At 44.0% G+C, this 17355-nt stretch overlaps 1 protein-coding gene across 2 annotated transcripts in view; it reads right to left on the reverse strand.

Annotated features, from left to right (window-relative positions):
• Positions 1-743: 743 nt before the first annotated feature.
• LOC115142441 (myosin-10-like) overlaps positions 744-17355 on the reverse strand; it is a 97435-nt gene continuing 80823 nt past the window's right edge. For both annotated transcript variants that reach the window (XM_065001513.1, XM_065001512.1), the window contains 15 exons: positions 15625-15837; positions 15203-15347; positions 14195-14401; positions 13958-14062; positions 13559-13711; positions 12145-12393; positions 11696-11908; positions 11071-11283; positions 10624-10785; positions 9681-9898; positions 9068-9191; positions 8548-8756; positions 6218-6326; positions 5569-5741; positions 744-3782 (listed from right to left, as the gene is read on the reverse strand). In XM_065001513.1, coding sequence (XP_064857585.1) covers positions 3632-3782; positions 5569-5741; positions 6218-6326; positions 8548-8756; positions 9068-9191; positions 9681-9898; positions 10624-10785; positions 11071-11283; positions 11696-11908; positions 12145-12393; positions 13559-13711; positions 13958-14062; positions 14195-14401; positions 15203-15347; positions 15625-15837 — 2644 coding nt within the window. In that variant the 3' untranslated portion in view covers positions 744-3631. The remainder of the gene's footprint in view (positions 3783-5568; positions 5742-6217; positions 6327-8547; positions 8757-9067; positions 9192-9680; positions 9899-10623; positions 10786-11070; positions 11284-11695; positions 11909-12144; positions 12394-13558; positions 13712-13957; positions 14063-14194; positions 14402-15202; positions 15348-15624; positions 15838-17355) is intronic.

Genomic DNA, 17355 nt, shown 5'->3' on the forward strand with positions numbered 1-17355 from the left:
AATATGAACGACTGCATTGAGCCATTTGCCACTGTGCTTCTATGGCTATAATCACCATGCTACTGCCTATTTCATTTGTTCATTTAGCAAACAAAACAACTCAATCCAGTACGTTTATCAGTCAACACACCTATATTTTAGCTGCAATTAGTCTTAAAAATGCTACATTTTCAAAATGTGTAGAATAGCACGAGATGAGATATAAAACTGCACATTTTCCTCTATCCAATGGCAAAATTGCAGGATGTTAGCTGCCCAAATTGATACAGGCCCACCTGACAAGCTTCTGGCTACGCCAATGATGTTGCCCCCCAGCTGGTGGAGAATATAACATCTGGGTTGCCATCTGAAGCAGGTTCCTGGTTCAAATCACAGAGTCGTTTTTGTTTTCTAACTTCTCCCGACTCCTTACTGAATTTAGACCACTTCCCTAAAACAACCCATCATATCTGTCCCTTCAGGCGTAGCTACCCTCTGTGCTCTCCAATCTGGGGAGAGAAACATGCATGACTGAATTGAAAGTCTGTAGGGGCTCCTCCGCAAGGGACCAAGTGGAATCACATTATTTCTACAATGAATATGCTTTATTGTCTTTTACAAAAAAAATGACTGTAGTCTAGAAATACAGGAGGCAAACAAGAAATAAAATGGGGGGGGGGGGGGGGGGTTGCTGTTGTAATGAAATCCTGGTCGTCAACAGCCAGTCTGAGAATAATAATAATACAAACACAAGTAAAACTACATAGATGTTAAAGCTTTTAACCAAATGAAATCACATTCTGCTCTTGAAGGGGGAGCAGAAGGCTCCACATCTCACATAGTTAATAGTAATACTGATTTCTGACCCACACTCACACCACCTATGGAGAGACATTGCTACAGGTATATGAACGGGAGAGGATGTATCGCACTGGGTATGATATGACACACAGCAAAAATACACAAGACGAAGGGTTAGAAGAAGAAAAGAGTAGTGTTTGTTTTCCGTTCACCAGGTTTGCCTCGTTAGCTTTTTTATGTAGCACACAGCTCACCTACACGTCCTTCTGTTTAATACAGGTGCTCACCTACACGTCCTTCTGTTTAATACAGGTGCTCACCTACACGTCCTTCTGTTTAATACAGGTGTACACCTACACGTCCTTCTGTTTAATACAGGTGCTCACCTACACGTCCTTCTGTTTAATACAGGTGTACACCTACACGTCCTTCTGTTTAATACAGGTGCTCACCTACACGTCCTTCTGTTTAATACAGGTGCTCACCTACACGTCCTTCTGTTTAATACAGGTGTACACCTACACGTCCTTCTGTTTAATACAGGTGCTCACCTACACGTCCTTCTGTTTAATACAGGTGCTCACCTACACGTCCTTCTGTTTAATACAGGTGCTCACCTACACGTCCTTCTGTTTAATACAGGTGCTCACCTACACGTCCTTCTGTTTAATACAGGTGCTCACCTACACGTCCTTCTGTTTAATACAGGTGCTCACCTACACGTCCTTCTGTTTAATACAGGTGCTCACCTACACGTCCTTCTGTTTAATACAGGTGCTCACCTACACGTCCTTCTGTTTAATACAGGTGCTCACCTACACGTCCTTCTGTTTAATACAGGTGCTCACCTACACGTCCTTCTGTTTAATACAGGTGCTCACCTACACGTCCTTCTGTTTAATACAGGTGCTCACCTACACGTCCTTCTGTTTAATACAGGTGCTCACCTACACGTCCTTCTGTTTAATACAGGTGCTCACCTACACGTCCTTCTGTTTAATACAGGTGCTCACCTACACGTCCTTCTGTTTAATACAGGTGCTCACCTACACGTCCTTCTGTTTAATACAGGTGCACATCTACACGTCCTTCTGTTTAATACAGGTGCTCACCTACATGTCCTTCTGTTTAATACAGGTGCTCACCTACACGTCCTTCTGTTTAATACAGGTGCTCACCTACACGTCCTTCTGTTTAATACAGGTGCTCACCTACACGTCTTTCTGTTTAATACAGGTGTACACCTACACGTCTTTCTGTTTAATACAGGTGCTCACCTACACGTCCTTCTGTTTAATACAGGTGCTCACCTACACGTCCTTCTGTTTAATACAGGTGCTCACCGTGCATTACCCACCAGTGCTCTTATCTAGTGTCTAAGGCACTTTAAAGAAACATGTCATCACAGTTTCCATTCATTACCCTCTTTTATACTGAACAGAGATGCCAAAGGAAGAGTAGAGTGCTGATGAATATGGACATTCTGGTACGTTGAGTGGCTTAATAGTTTTAGAGGTTTGAGATGCTATCCCCAGTGGAAGGCTGTTATATCTAGGAATACTTAGCTAGTCAAACTACACGTTCAATCGAAGCTCTCAACATTAGTGTTGGACTAAGGGGCTGTATTGTACATCATGTGACCACTCAGAGAGAAGCTTGGGGTTTCCTGGCTCCAGTTACAGGGGCATATGAACACTCATTGTGCAGTTACGTGCAGTTTCCAGCGATTCTCTGTGATACGTACACGCCAGCGACCATCTATCTAAGCCCCTCTATCTACCACACCTCACTGCCTTCAACGCTTCTTCCTGAACAACAGGACAAATAGTGTTCCAACTGGTCAAAATACAGCAACCAACAACGTCCATCATGACCTATGCGATTCCTATAAGAAGTCAGTCACCAATTGTTTTTAAAGAGTTGTGACGAGATGCTGTAGCAAGTGGAGAAAAGCTTTTCACAGTTAATACGTCCTTTCCATTCCATGTTTTTCTCCCAGAACAGGTCAAGACTGTGTGAATCCACCATCTTGTTTCATTGTAGTGTTTGGAAGCGGAACAACAGTCTGTACGTCAGGAAGAGACTCGTGCAATGAGGGAAGCGGAGGCAGTCCATTGACCTCTGACCTACTGTTGAATAGGACTATGTCCTCTCTGATGAGAGTTTTGTTAGGCCTGCTTTAAGCCAGGGGAGAGATGATGGCTTTACATTTGGTGACACACTTGTATTACAAGACAATGTTTTGTTTCATGTGGGAGGAGGATGACAAAGGGGAACGTTTCCTAGTTTCGCTCCTTTCCTTGCAGTTTGGCATGTAGGGGCATACACATACCTTACATACTCACATGTGCACACACGCATAGTTCATAAGTAAAAAGCACTTGTACATTAAGTTTACATACTCATTTAAGCGGAGCACATAATTCCACGCCTAGGGAGGACTATATTAAGATCGTTGGGACACTCGCCGGGCCGAGCAGCTAGCCAGAGTAGAGTAGGAATATTGTTAGAGTAAGGCAGAGTAAAGCCGCTCAAGTGGGAGTAATTGTTTTGTCATCCCCAGGAATGGAGCATTTCTGGGGGGTGGGGTGGTCTGGGTTGTATCCATTAGAACACACCGTAGAAAAACTTTTGGAAAAGTATTTCAATGGAAAATGAAAACAAGTGGTTCTTTATGGACAAATCCAGGTAGTCACTCCTTGTTTCTTCTGTTTTGGTGCCTAATGAACAGGACCCTGGTTCTCCCTGCTGTTGACTCGTGGACAGGGACAGATGGAGAGGCTGAGGTGTTGTAGTCACCATGCTGCCAGGCTGGCTAATCGATAGGGTTGGTAGGATTAGCAGGGAGCGTCTATTCGGTCTGGTTGGAGGCTTGCGTGTCGTTGTGGTCGCTGGCGCGGCTGTCGGCGTCGTCGTCAGAATTGTCCACCGAGGTTCCGTCAATCTGGAGCTGCCGGCTGCGGCCTGAACGGCTAGACGAGAAGCTGATGGGGCCTCCACGCCTGAGGACGACAGGCAAATACAGTTGAAGTCGCAAGTTTACATACACCTTTGCCAAATACATTTAAACTCAAGTTTTTCACAATTCCTGACATTTAATTGCAGTACAAATTCCCTGTCTTAGGTCAGTTAGGATCACCAGTTTATTTTAAGAATGTGAAATGTCAGCATAATAGTAGAGAGAATGATTTATTTAAGCTTTTATTTATTTTATCACATTCCCAGTGGGTCAGAAGTTTACATACACTCAATTAGTATTTGGTAGCATTGCCGTGAAATTGTTTAACTTGGGTCAAATGTTTTGGGTAGCCTTCCACAAGCTGGGTGAATTTTGGCCCATTCCTCCTGACAGTTCTGGTGTAACTGAGTCAGGTTTGTAGGACTCCTTGCTCACACAGGCTTTTTCAGTTCTGCCCACAAATGTTCTATAGGATTGAGAACAGGGCTTTCTGATGGCCACTCCAATACCTCGACTTTGTTGTCCTTAAGCCATTTTGCAACAACTTTGGAAGTATGCTTGGGGTGATTGTCCATTTGGAAGACCCATTTGCAACCAAGCTTTAACTTCCTGACTGATGTCTTGAGATGTTGCTTCAATATATCCACATAATTTTCCTCCCTCATGATGCCATCTATTTTGTGAAGTGCACCAGTCCCTCCTGCAGGAAAGCACCCCCACAACATGATGCTGCCACCCCCGTGCTTCACAGTTGGGATGGTGTTCTTCGGCTTGCAAGACTCCCCCTTTTTCCTTCAAACATAACAATGGTCATTATGGCCAAACAGTTCTATTTTTCTTTCATCAGACCAGAGGACATTTCTCCAAAACCTTTGTCTGACTATTTTATGGCAGTTTTGGAGAAGTGGCTTCTTCCTTGCTGAGCGACCTTTGAGGTTATGTCGATATAGGACTCGTTTTACTGTGGATATAGATACTTTTGTACCTGTTTCCAGCATCTTCACAAGGTCCTTTGCTGTTGTTCTGGGATTGATTTGCACTTTTCGCACCAAAGTAAGTTCAACTCCAGGAGACAGAACTCCTTCCTGTGCGGTATGACGGCTGCGTGGTCACATGATGTTTATACTTGCGTACTATTGTTTGTACAGATGAACGTGGTACATTCAGGCGTTTGGAAATTGCTCCCAAGGATGAACCAGACTTATGGAGATCTACAATATCTTTTCTGAGGCTGATTTCTTTTGATTTTCCAATGTTTTCAAGCAGAGGCACTGAGTTTGAAGGTAGTCCGTGAAATACATCCACAGGTACACCTCCAATTGACTCAAATGATGTCAATTAGCCTATCAGAAGCTTCTAAAGCCATGACATCATTTTCTGGAATTTTCCAAGCTGTCTAAATGCAGTCACCTTAGTGTATGTAAACATCTGACTCACTGGAATTGTGATACAGTGAATTATAAGTGAAATAATTTGTCTGTAAACAATTGTTGGAAAAACTTGTGTCATGTACAAAGTAGATGTCCTAACCGACTTGCCAAAACTATAGTTTGTTAACAAGAAATTTGTGGAATGGTTGAAAAAGTTTTAATGACTCCAACCTAAGTGTATGTAAACGTCTGACTTCAACTGTACATACATGGTCATTTATCACACCCACAGATCTATGACAGGTGTGTGTCCTGTTGCATCTATAGGTGTGTTGATGAACATGTATGGGAAGTGAATGAATGTCTTCTTCTTTGTTTTAAAGAAACTGGCAGAGGGATTGCTGATAGGCATAAATAACTATGTGAAGTGTATATACAGAGTGTTATGAGGGGCTGCACCTGAGGCGGTTCTTGAGTGTGTTGACCTCGCGGGTCAGGCCCTCGCTGGCCTCGGTGGCGTCGTCCAGCTCCCTCTGCAGTTTCCTACGGGAGGCGTTGGCCCTGGTAGCCTCCTCCTCAGCCTCCTCTAGCTGACGCTTCAGCTGCTTCATTCGAGAGTTGGCCTTCTCCATCTGACAGGGGGGGGATTTGAATTTTATTGGCACAATTCAACGTATTTACATTGCAAATTCACGGGCCAATTCAAGATTAAAACACTGCAAGTGCGCGGGCGGAGACAGGAGAGAGAGAGGAGAGAGAGGAGAGAGATAATTTGGAAAAACAAGGATGGAGACAAAGGTTTGGAGACAAAGGTTTGGAGACAAAAGTTTGGGACAGACAGAGGAATTCAGAGAGAGAACCAAAGCTACAGAAGAGCGTGGGTGGGAATAGGAGAGAGAACCAAAGCTACAGAAGAGCGTGGGTGGGAATAGAGAGAGAGAGAGAGCCAAAGCTACAGAAGAGTGTGGGTGGGAATAGGAGAGAGACAGAGACACTCTGATTATAGTGAATTAGTAGCTAACATGGCATCCATGGCCTTTTACTCACCCTTTCTAAATGTCGGAACAGATTGTTTCAAGCTCAATGTGGACCCGAGACGACCACTCACCTGCTCCTTGTACTGGTCGGCATGGCGACGCTCGTCCTCCACCTGAATCACCACCTCTTTCAGCTTCTTCTCTGTGCGTCGGACGATCTTATTGGCTGCTGCCCTCTCCCTGGGAGAAAAAAGCGTGATAACGGGAAAGTGGGTAAATAGTGTAACTGACTCATATCTGATGGGGACATACATTTGCATAAGGATGTAGTAAAAGCCTCCACTTTAGTAGGCAACCTTGTACAATACCGTTCAAAAGTTTGGGGTCATGTAGAAATGTCCTTGTTTTTTAAAGAAAAGCATTTTTTTTCCATTAAAATAACATTGAATTGATAAATGACTATTGTAGATGGAAATGGCTGATTTTGAATAGAATATCTACATAGGCGTACAGAGGCCCATTATCAGAAACCATCACTCCTGTGTTCCAATGGCACGTTGTGTTAGCTAATCCAAGTTTATAATTTTAAAGGCAATTATGTTAGCATGGCTGAAAACTGTTGTTCTGATTAAAGAAGCAATAAAACTGGCCTTCTTTAGACTAGTTGAGTATCTGTAGCATCAGAATTGTGGATTCGATTACAGGCTCAAAATGGCCAGAAACAAATAACTTTCTTCTGAAACTCATCCATCTTTTCTTGATCTGAGAAACGAAGGCTATTCCATGCAATAAATTGCCAAGAAACTGAAGATCTCGTACAACGCTGTGTACTACTCCCTTCACAAAACAGAGCAAACTGTCTCTAACCAGAATAGAAAGAGGAATGGGAGGCCCCGGTGCACAACTTAGCAAGAGGACAAGTACATTAGAGTGTTTAGTTTGAGAAACAGACGCCTCACAAGTCCTCAACTGGCAGCTTCATGAAATAGTACCCGCAAAACACCAGTCTCAACGTCAACAATGAAGAGGCGACTCCGGGATGCTGGCCTTCTAGGCAGCGTAGCAAAGAATAAGCCATATCTCAGACTGGCCAAAAAAAAAAGAACAAAAAAAAGATTAAGATGGGCAAAAGAACACAGACACTGGACAGAGGAAGTTTGGAAAAAAAGTGTTATGGACAGACGAATCTAAGTTTGAGGTGTTCGGATCACAAAGGAAAACATTCGTGAGCCGCAGAAAAAATGAAAAGATGCTGGATGAGTGCTTGACGCCATCTGTCAAGCATGGTGGAGGCAATGTGATGGTCTGGGGGTGCTTTGTTGGTGGTAAAGTGGGATATTTGTACAGGGTAAAAGGGATCTTGAAGAAGGAAGGCTATCAATTCATTTTGCAACGCCATGCCATATACCCTGTGGACGGCGCTTAATTGGAGCCAATTTCCTCCTACAACAGGACAATGACCCAAAGCACAGCTCCAAACTATGCAATGACTATTTAGGGAAGAAGCAGTCAGCTGGTTTTCTGTCTATAATAGAGTGGCAGAGCAGTCACCGGATCTCAACCCTTTTGAGCTGTTGTGGGGGCCCATCAAGCCAATCCAACTTGTGGGAGGTGCTTCAGGAAGCATGGGGTGAAATCTCTTCAGATTACCTCAACAAGTTGACAACTAGAATGCCAAAGGTCTGCAAGGCTATAATAGCTGAAAATTGAGGATTCTTTGACGAAAGCAATTATTGTTTCAATTAAAAATAAATATTTATAACCTTGTCAACAACTTGACTATATTTCCTATTCATTTTGCAACTAATTTCATGTATGTTTTCATGGAAAACAAGGACATTTCTAAGTGACCCAAAACTTTTGAATGGTAGTGGATGTTTTCAGCCCTCTAATGTTAAAGGCCCAATGCAGTCATATATTCTGGGTAATAATTAAGCGTCTTACTGTGATTGTTTTCAATTAAAATGGTCAAAAAGAAACAAAAATAGCTTCTTGGCAAAGAGCAATTTCTCAAGTAAGAATTTAACTACGACTGTCAGGGAGTGGGGAGGGGAAAACAAAAAAAAGTGCTGTGATTGGCAGAAAAGTTTGGAACTCTTTCTTATTGGTCTATTAACTAATTTACCATATTGTGATGACACCAGGCAGGCAAAAACTCCATCCCACCAAAACGGGCCAGGTGTGGAAATGTATATACACAGCACAGAAAAATCATCATTTTTGACTGCACTGGGCCTGTAAAGGTCCAGATTTGGAGTAGTTTGTATTGTGATTATAGATCTGTGGTTAGGGGAAACTCCTACCTCTAGCGGTCTATTGAGTATGGGTAAATCATTACATTGAGTGTATGAGCTAGAGTCCACCTATTCAAGCCTACATTTAATTCTAGGTAACCTCCCATCTTTAAACTCTGACCCCCATTCTGACGTCTATTTAGTACAGTATATTGAAGGCTTCTTACTTGGCCTCCTGCTCCAGTTGCTCCTCCAGCTGCAGTATCTTGGCCTCCAGGGCGGTGATGGCAGCCTTGAACTTGGACTTGACTGCCCCCTCCAGCTCTCCCAGCTTGGCCTTCAGCTCCTTGTTCTGCCTCTCCATTCCTTGACGGGCGTTCTCACTCTTCTGGGCCGCGCTGCGCTCCCCAGCCAGCTCCGTGTTCAGGATGTCCACCTTGGGAGAGAAATGGGGATAAAGGGAGAGAGGGTCACTCTTTGTCCATCTCTATATAAAACCGTTAGTTGTGGGTCCCAGGAAGTAGTCTGGTGTGCTACTTGTTAGTGCAGTTCATTATAGACTACTCTCCAGGCCATAGAATGGTCCAGGAATCATCTCTGTGTATGAGTGAATCTCAAAATGACTTTCCTCTTGTCCGATCTCCTCCTCAAAACGTCAAGAGACAATGCCGGTTTAAAGAGAGTTTTACATGTTCTGTACCTTCATGAGCTGTGTACGTGTTTGACAATGTGAGAGTTGTACTGTACCTGCATGGTGGTCTTGCGGAAGCGGTCGTTGAGCAGCTCCATGTTGCTCTGTTCCTCCTCTAGTTCCTCCTCCAGCTGCGAGATGCGGGCCTCCAGCCTCCTCTTCTCATCGAGCAGGGCCGACCTGACACAAACAAGTGATTGGTTGGTACAGAACGCAGTATAGAAATCAGGGGGGGGAGGCTGCTGGTCCACTTAAAGCTGCAGTATGTAACTTTTTGGGTGACCTGACCAAATTCAGATAGAAATGTGAGTTATAGATCTGTCATTCTCATTGAAAGCAAGTCTAAGAAGCGGTAGATCTGTTCTACACGCGCTATTCATATGCTTGCCGTTCTTAAGTTTAGTTTTTGCGTCTTTTACTTTCAGTTTTGTACACCAGCTTCAAACATCTGAAAATACAAGATTTTGGGTTATTGAAAATATATTTCATAGCGGTTTAGATGGTACAATGATTCTCTACACACGATACGCTGTTTGTTTTGTCACAGAACCTGAAATTAGGTGACCTGTTACAATTGTAGCAACCAGCGATTTCTGCATGTTGTACCATTAAATCTGGAAAATATCATGCTTGAATTTGATCATTAATCAGCTAAATGTAGCGACTCACTTTCCAGAGGCGCTATTTGAGATCTCGTCGGCCAGCTCGTCTCTCTCCTGCTCAGCGTGTCTACGGGCCCTCTCTGAAGCCGCCAGGTCCTCCTGCAGCTGTAGGATCTCAGCTTCCAGGCCCTTTAGTTTCTTCTCGTTCTCTTTAGACTGTGCAAAGATCTCATCACGGGATGCTCTGGCCTCCTCCAGCTCCCTCTGGTAGTCCTTCATCTGGGCCTGCAGGGGGCAGCAGCGAGGCAAAGAGTGAGACCAACGTTCTGGGGCAACTCTACAGGGTTAGTTAGGGGTCAACTCCATTTCAAATGAGATTTTATTCAATACTCCTCTATGGCAGCATTTACACAGGCAGCCCAATTCTGATATTGTTTGCCACTAATTGGTCTTTTAACCAATCAGATTAATCTGTTGCCCATAATTGGGCTGCCTGTATAAAATGCAGCCTACGTGAAAATGTTACAAATTCAGTTTTTCTTCCCGAATTGAAATGGAACCGACCCCCTGTACTGAATATAATAGTGTAAGGCCAGCGGGGAAGCTACAAATGAGACCAACTTGGACAACTAGAGTTTACAGCATCAGGGATGTCATCTAAATACAGACGTTGGTAGTCCTGGACATATTCTAATCTAGGATACATTAAAGCTGACTACACAGTGGACAGACAGGCACAGATACCATACCTGCAGAGGCTACCAGTCCATTTTAATGATAAAAGGATACAGGTGTAAGAAATAATATTGCTGATTATCAGAGATCAGACAACTAGGAGTTCCTAATTAATCAGGCAAAATATATTGACATTGTAGGAATGCAAAATTCTGCTAACTTTCCCAATATTCCCATAATTCCTGGTTGGAAGATTTAATATTTATAAATCTACATAATAGATCAGCACAACTTGAGAATGAACAAGCAAACACAAATCCTGTATGAAGTCTCACCTGTAGTTTTCTGAGCTGTTTGATGGCTTCATCTCTGGCCTTGTTGGATGCTTCTATTTGCCCCTCCAGGTCCTTGAGGTCCATCTCCAGCTTCTTCTTAGCTGCCACGGCCAGGGCTCTCTGCTTCCTCTCATCCTCCAGCTCTGCCTCCATCTCACGAACCTGGGGAAGGGGTCAGGGGTCAGACAACAAGATATTACAGAGAGGGATGAAAACACCAAGTAAGTGATGAAACCTAGTTTGGGTTCTAGCTTGCTCGGATGCAATAACGGTTAGGGTGAAGATGGATGGGAAGTACACAACGAGTCCATAAGTTAAAGTTTTTGACCATATAATAATATGGTGATTATTTTCTTCCGAACTGTTGGCCAGGCTAAATCACCCGAGTTTCTATTAGAGGTCTGAATGTTACTCCCTAAACAGGGTCCTCTCTGCTCGTCTCTGTACCTGTTTGACCAGCGTCCTCTTCTTCTCCTCGTTCTGTTCGTCTCTGGCCTGCAGGTCCCTGTCGAACTGGGCCTTCATGGCCTGCATGTTGACCTCCAGACGCAGCTTGCTGTCCTCCGTGGCCTGCAGCTCGTCCTCCAGCTCCTCCAGCTGGGTCCTCATCTCCTCCACCTGCTGCTCCAGGGTGCGCTTCGACTTCTCCAGCTCATGGACCTACACACAGGGGGACGTGGAGAGACTGTTAGCAGCAACATCTCTTTTCTGGGTCGAAAACTGTCATAAGGAAGCCATCCCATATAATTAGTCAAACAAACTTTCACTCAAAGCAACATTCTATGGTGGGTGGACAGCGTTCTTTCAAAATTAAGTAATTTACAGAAGGCTTCATGTGTGTAAGGTCTCCAACAACGTTTAGGAAACACCACCAGCTCCTGTAACACAGGGATTCTCACTCATTCTGTGGTGTGTGGATTGGTGGCCATATTGGAAGAAACATACCAAAACCTGTACATTTTGGTTCTATCAATCCTCATTGAATGAGCCTAGCCAAGTCAAAGCTTAGGACTGGGTTGTATAAGGTATTTGAGAACCTTCAGCTTCTGTACGGGGGGTTTAAACTACGTACGCTCTTGCCCACGTCGTCCTTCGAGCTCATCAGGTCCTCCATCTCAGTCCTCAGCTGCTTGTTGAGCCTCTCAAACTCCTCCTTGGCTTCCAGGGCCTCATCCAGAGCCCGGGCCATAGACAGAGCCTTGGTCTCCTTCTCCCTGGCCTCAGCCTCGGCCTTGTCACGCTCCTCAGCATAGCGGGCAGAGATGGTCTTCTCTTCAGCCAGGAGCTAATGTAGAGGGAGAAGATAGTGATGAAGAAGGATGGCAAGCAATGTCTTACTGGTAAGTTATGTTAACGAAGGCAATCATTGGAATCAAGAAATCACAAAAACAGCCATTCCTTCATTAATGGCAGGTCTACTTTTATTTTGCGGAGGGGGGAAGGAGATAAGCAAATGTGAGAGGAGGGAGAAAAGGAATAAGTTAGAGGAAAGGATAAAGACAAATGGAGATGATACGATACCTGGTCGAACTTCTTCTGCTTCTTCTCCAGGTTGGAGACGATGGTCCTCTGGTGGTCCAGGTCCACCATGAGGTCGTCCAGCTCCTGCTGCAGGCGGGTCTTGGTCTTCTCCATCTTGTCGAAGGCGGAGGCTTTCTCCTCCAGCCGCTGGCTGGTCAGCTCCATGTCCTTCTGCAGCTTCCTCTTCACCTCCTCCAGAGACTCCAGGGTCCCCAAGTCCTCATCCAGCTTCTTCCTCGACTCAAACAGCTAGGTAGAGAAGACAACGGTTTTCAGGTTGTTGTTTTTTCTGTGGTTCTTACATGAGGAAATAATGTTCACAGCTTTGTGAATGAGCATTTGATATACAGAAAATGACAGTAGTCTTTTTTTGAAAAACCACATTACATCATCTTAGTGTTGGGGAAGCTACTATGAAAATGTATTTTTACCAAGATAGCAATTACTTCACAGTGAAATAAGTTCAACTACACTAAAGCTACCCTTAAGAAAAATATCAGTTTACTTAACTAAAGTGACTTTAAAAAAGTATCTCAATGTGTGAAGGAACATGTTATATTTGTGCTTTTCTAATAACAATTAGACTGGGTTCATGCAAGTGACTGATCGTGCCCGGGAGGAACCCTCACTACCAGTATCTGCAATTTGGCAGTACGCCCAGAACATTATTTTGAGAACGGAAAGGGATATCTCAGTTTCAAGGTCTCAGCTTGGAGAGAAGAAGCCTCATGAGGTACTGGTCTGTCACATGCATGAACTAAACGTTAATGATGAATTCATAATGAATAATGAATAAGCTAAATCATGCAAATATAACTTGTCTGTGTAAGCTGTATATAAGAGATCTAACGGGACTGCCCCGACAGAGCTCACTTCAGACCGGTACTTTAGTTTGACTGTGACCTATCCAGTCAACCTATCCATTTAATAAAGAATGATTCATTTAAAATTGACTTCAGGTGTCCCTGGTGGTAACTTCCATGACAACTACATCCAAACTACTTCATGAAAAATGATATGTAAATCTGATATGTCGTACACTACAAATAGCAAGAATAGATCACTTTGGGGTCATATGTTAACAGAATGTGTTATTTAGTCTATTAAACAAAAAGAGAGAATTAGGCAGGTCTGATGCTGAAAAATAAAAAAATGTATTGCCTAACTACTGACAACACTACCTAGATTTGAATTTAGTTCAACTACCACCAAGCTACTGCAAAATGTAGTTAGATTACTAGTAGAACTACATGTAGTTTACTTCTCCCCAACACTGTATTCAACTTATACCCAATACCTATTTCGCGAGTAAGGAATCTAGCTACCACAACCTGTAGTAAATGGTGGGTGTTCACAGCTGGAAAACCCTGTCCTATTGGCAGTGAAACATTAAGAATAACAGTGGGGTCCATACCTGAGCCTGCAGCGTGGCCAGTTGTTTCTCCAGGTTCCTGCGGGCCTCCTCGTCCTCCTCCTGCTGCTCCTGCAGGGTGGTCTTGTCTTCCTCCAGCTGACGGATACGAGAGCTTAGGTTCAGCTTCTGACGAGTCTCCTCCTGGAGCAGCTCCTACACGCACGCACGCACACACACAAAAGACGCAAAGACCCAACGGTAGTGAAACATCACTTACAATGAGACTCGTTGGATGGAGACAGTGATATGCTGTTTATACAGCCGATTGGCATTAGCTACATGTGTCTCCAATAATGAAGCGTCATCAAAGGACATTTGCTTCCATAGCACATTAGAATACCTCCAACTTCCATTTAAACTATTAGAGCATGTAATGACGTATAAGGAGTCTCTGCTCACCTGTGTGTCCTGTAACGCACTCTCCAGGCCGGCTGAATCCTTGGCCAGCTTGATTCCCTTCTTCTCAGCGTCCTCCAGCAGGGCGGAGACAGTGTCCAGCTCCGTCTACAGACAAAGGTCTATAAATATCTCTTCATAGTCACATGAAAGCATATTCACTCCCATTTTGAGAAACCAATGGACTTCAACACATAGTGACAACGACAGACAGCGTGGTCCGTTGACTTGCCCTCTAACCTGCAGTTTGTGTGTGCGGTCGGCCAGTTCTAATTTAGCCCTCTCTCCCTCGGTGGCTCGGGCCATGAACTCCTGCAGCTGAGCCTCCATCTTCTTCCTCTTGTGTTCTGACTCTGTCTTGGCCTGCTGAAGCCCCTTCACCTCGCTCACCAGCTCCTTGTTGTCACTCTCCAGGGTACACTTGTTCTTCTCCAGGTTGGACTTGAACTGCAGCGGAAAGAGGGGGGAGAGGGGTTGTGGTATACATCGGGGAGATGAGAGAATTTTACAGAGGGTATGTTGGGTAGGCCTGTCCTCTTGGCTTGCTTAGCAAAGAAGTGATAGTGTAGTGTTACTACTGTATGAGATGACGTTATGTTGACAGGTCTATTTTCTCGGGTGGCGAACAATGATTTATATATACATTAGATGACTGATAGGGGGTGCTGTGTTGAAGCCACCGTGCCTCCATCTTGGGAGTTTAAAAAAATAGTTTGGAAGCGAGAGAAATGCATTTATTAAATGTCTACATTCGTTTTTGCCACGTGTATTCTATTAGAAACACCTTAATGCATACGTTTACATTTTATTGTGAGATAAATATATATATTTTTTTAAACGAAAATCAAATATAAAAACACTATACTTTTTAGAGATTACTAATGCTACTGTCCCATGACAACTTACTTAAATACATGTCATTATGTCCTTGAAACATTTCATTTAAATACTGTAGAATTCCATTCATTCCTATGGAGGACTTCTCCTACTGGGGAGTGTCAATATGGCCGACCGGTGGCTTCAAAGCCTCTCAATGGCCAATACATATCATCAGCAATCCAGGGTTTATATACATCGTTGGAGGAGATCCACCCTCTTGACCTGCTAAACATGTGTTACTATTGTATAACGACGTTATGGTTGGCAGGTGTCATGTCTGATGGTGGACCTAGCCTCTAGGCCTGCTAAGCATGTAATGATATGTTACTAGATGATTGACAGGTGCATTGTCTCTGATTATAGACCCACCCTCTTGGCCTGCTCCAAATTCTCAGACAGCTCCTCCAGGGCGGTGGAGTGTCTCTGTCTCATCTCCAGGACCTGAGACTCGTGGTTCTTGGTCTCCTCGTCGATGGCCTTCTTCAGCTCAGCCACCTCCTGCTCTCGCTTGGTCCTGAGAGGAGAGAAAGGAGAGGAGAGAGGGGTTAGGAAGGAAGGTAGACCCTTAAACCTTACACCTCCCTGAGGTGCTGTGTCTCTCCATAGCCCTCATGCGGATACACACGCAGGTACTTTGCCAAAATATGACAGTGCCACTCTTTCAGTGCGACCCTACATCGGCTCTTTATCCTTTTCTAAAAGCACCGAATAAACATATTGGGACTACAGTAAACATATAAGTGTATCAGCGCAGCAGAGAGCAGTACATCTGACAAGCAGTGTCCCAGTACCTGAGCTCCTGCTGGGCAGCGGTGGTATCCAGAGTGTCCTCCAGCTCAGTCTTCAGAGCCTCCAGCTCCTCACTGAGGTCCCTCTTGACTTTCTCTGCCTTGTTCCTGGACACCTTCTCTGACTCCAGGTCCTCCTGCAGCTCTGACAGCTGGGCCTGCAGCTCCCGCACAGCTTTCAGAGCGTTGTTCTTCTGGGCCGCCTCTTCATCACCCCTGGTACACACACACACACAACAAACCAATCAATTCCAAAATCAATTCCAAACAACAACATAGAAATCGTTAGATTAGCTAGCTAATGCCAGGATACATTCCATTTAAATGAAGAGGTGAGAAATCATGAGGTGGGGCGTTCATCTGAGCAGTGCTTCTATAGTACCAGAGATGTCCAAATGTTAGGATCATTTTGGGTAAAACCATGGTACGTAAAACTGCTACATGAAATCACTGCACATTCTCTAAATCTCCCAAAATGCTGATCATTTCAAAATCATACAGGCCCTAGCAAGTGAGACTGCAGCGTGGTGACAAAATCCCTGTGAACACAGGGTGGCAGTGTGATCGACCTTCCAGCGAGTGAGCTCATGAGGACCTGTGTGTGTTAGTCAGCCTGCCGTGTGTGTGTGTGTCCGAGCAGTGAGTTTCTTGACCGTGTCTGTCTGTGCCTTTCTCTGTCAGTAGAAATGCCATTGCGAGCGGGGCCATAATGAGATTGAATATGTGTTGTTGCTGGCAGTCAGGCTAGATTAACCTGTTGCTTCTACTCGGGACGCTTGCGTCCCAACTAGAGCTCTGGAAATGCAAATGCGCTACGCTAAATGCTAATAGTATTAGTTAAAACTCAAAAGTTCATTAAAATACACATGCAGGGTATCGAATTAAAGCTACACTCGTTGTGAATCCAGGCAACAAGTCAGATTTTTTAAATGCTTTTCGGCGAAAGCATGAGAAGCTATTATCTGATAGCATGCAACACCCCAAAAGACCCACAGGGGACGTAAACAAAATAATTAGCATTTCGGCGTTACACAAACCGCACAATAAAATAGAAAACATTCATTACCTTTCACCATCTTCTTTGTTGGCACTCCTAGATGTCCCATAAACACTATTTGGGTCTTTATTTCGATTAAATCGGTCCATATAAAGCCTAGATATCGTTATATGTAGACTGTGTGATAAACGAAAAAACATCGTTTCAAAACGTAACGTCATTTTTAAAATTCAAAAAGTCGACGATAAACTTTCACAAAACACTTCGAAATACGTTTGTAATGCAACTTTAGGTATTAGTAAACGTTAATAAGCGATAAAATTCATCAGGAGGCGATGTAAAGATCATTAGCTGTCCGTCTGGAAAAATGTCCGGCTAGAAACTCAAAGAAAATATCCGGTCCTAGACCGGAGGAGATACGGTGTCCTGCATGTGTTTGACCAAGAAAAAACTCGAAGGGAAATGACAAGACTCTAGACACCGTGTGGAAGCTGTAGGTACTGCAACCTCAGTCAATTAATTGTGGTTCACCTTTATCAATGGGTTCAAGTGGCGCATGGATATATTTTCCCATTTTCAGTGATCAGTTTTTCCTGTGCTTTTCGATGTAAATGCCGTTCTGGTAAAGCCACAGCAGTGATTTAACCAGTTTTTTAAACGTCTGAGTGTTTTCTATCCACACAGACTAAGCAAATGCATATACTATATTCCTGGCATGAGTAGCAGGGCGCTGAAAT

The sequence above is a fragment of the Oncorhynchus nerka genome, linkage group LG15, assembly GCF_034236695.1.
Source record: "Oncorhynchus nerka isolate Pitt River linkage group LG15, Oner_Uvic_2.0, whole genome shotgun sequence".
Taxonomy (NCBI): domain Eukaryota; kingdom Metazoa; phylum Chordata; class Actinopteri; order Salmoniformes; family Salmonidae; genus Oncorhynchus; species Oncorhynchus nerka.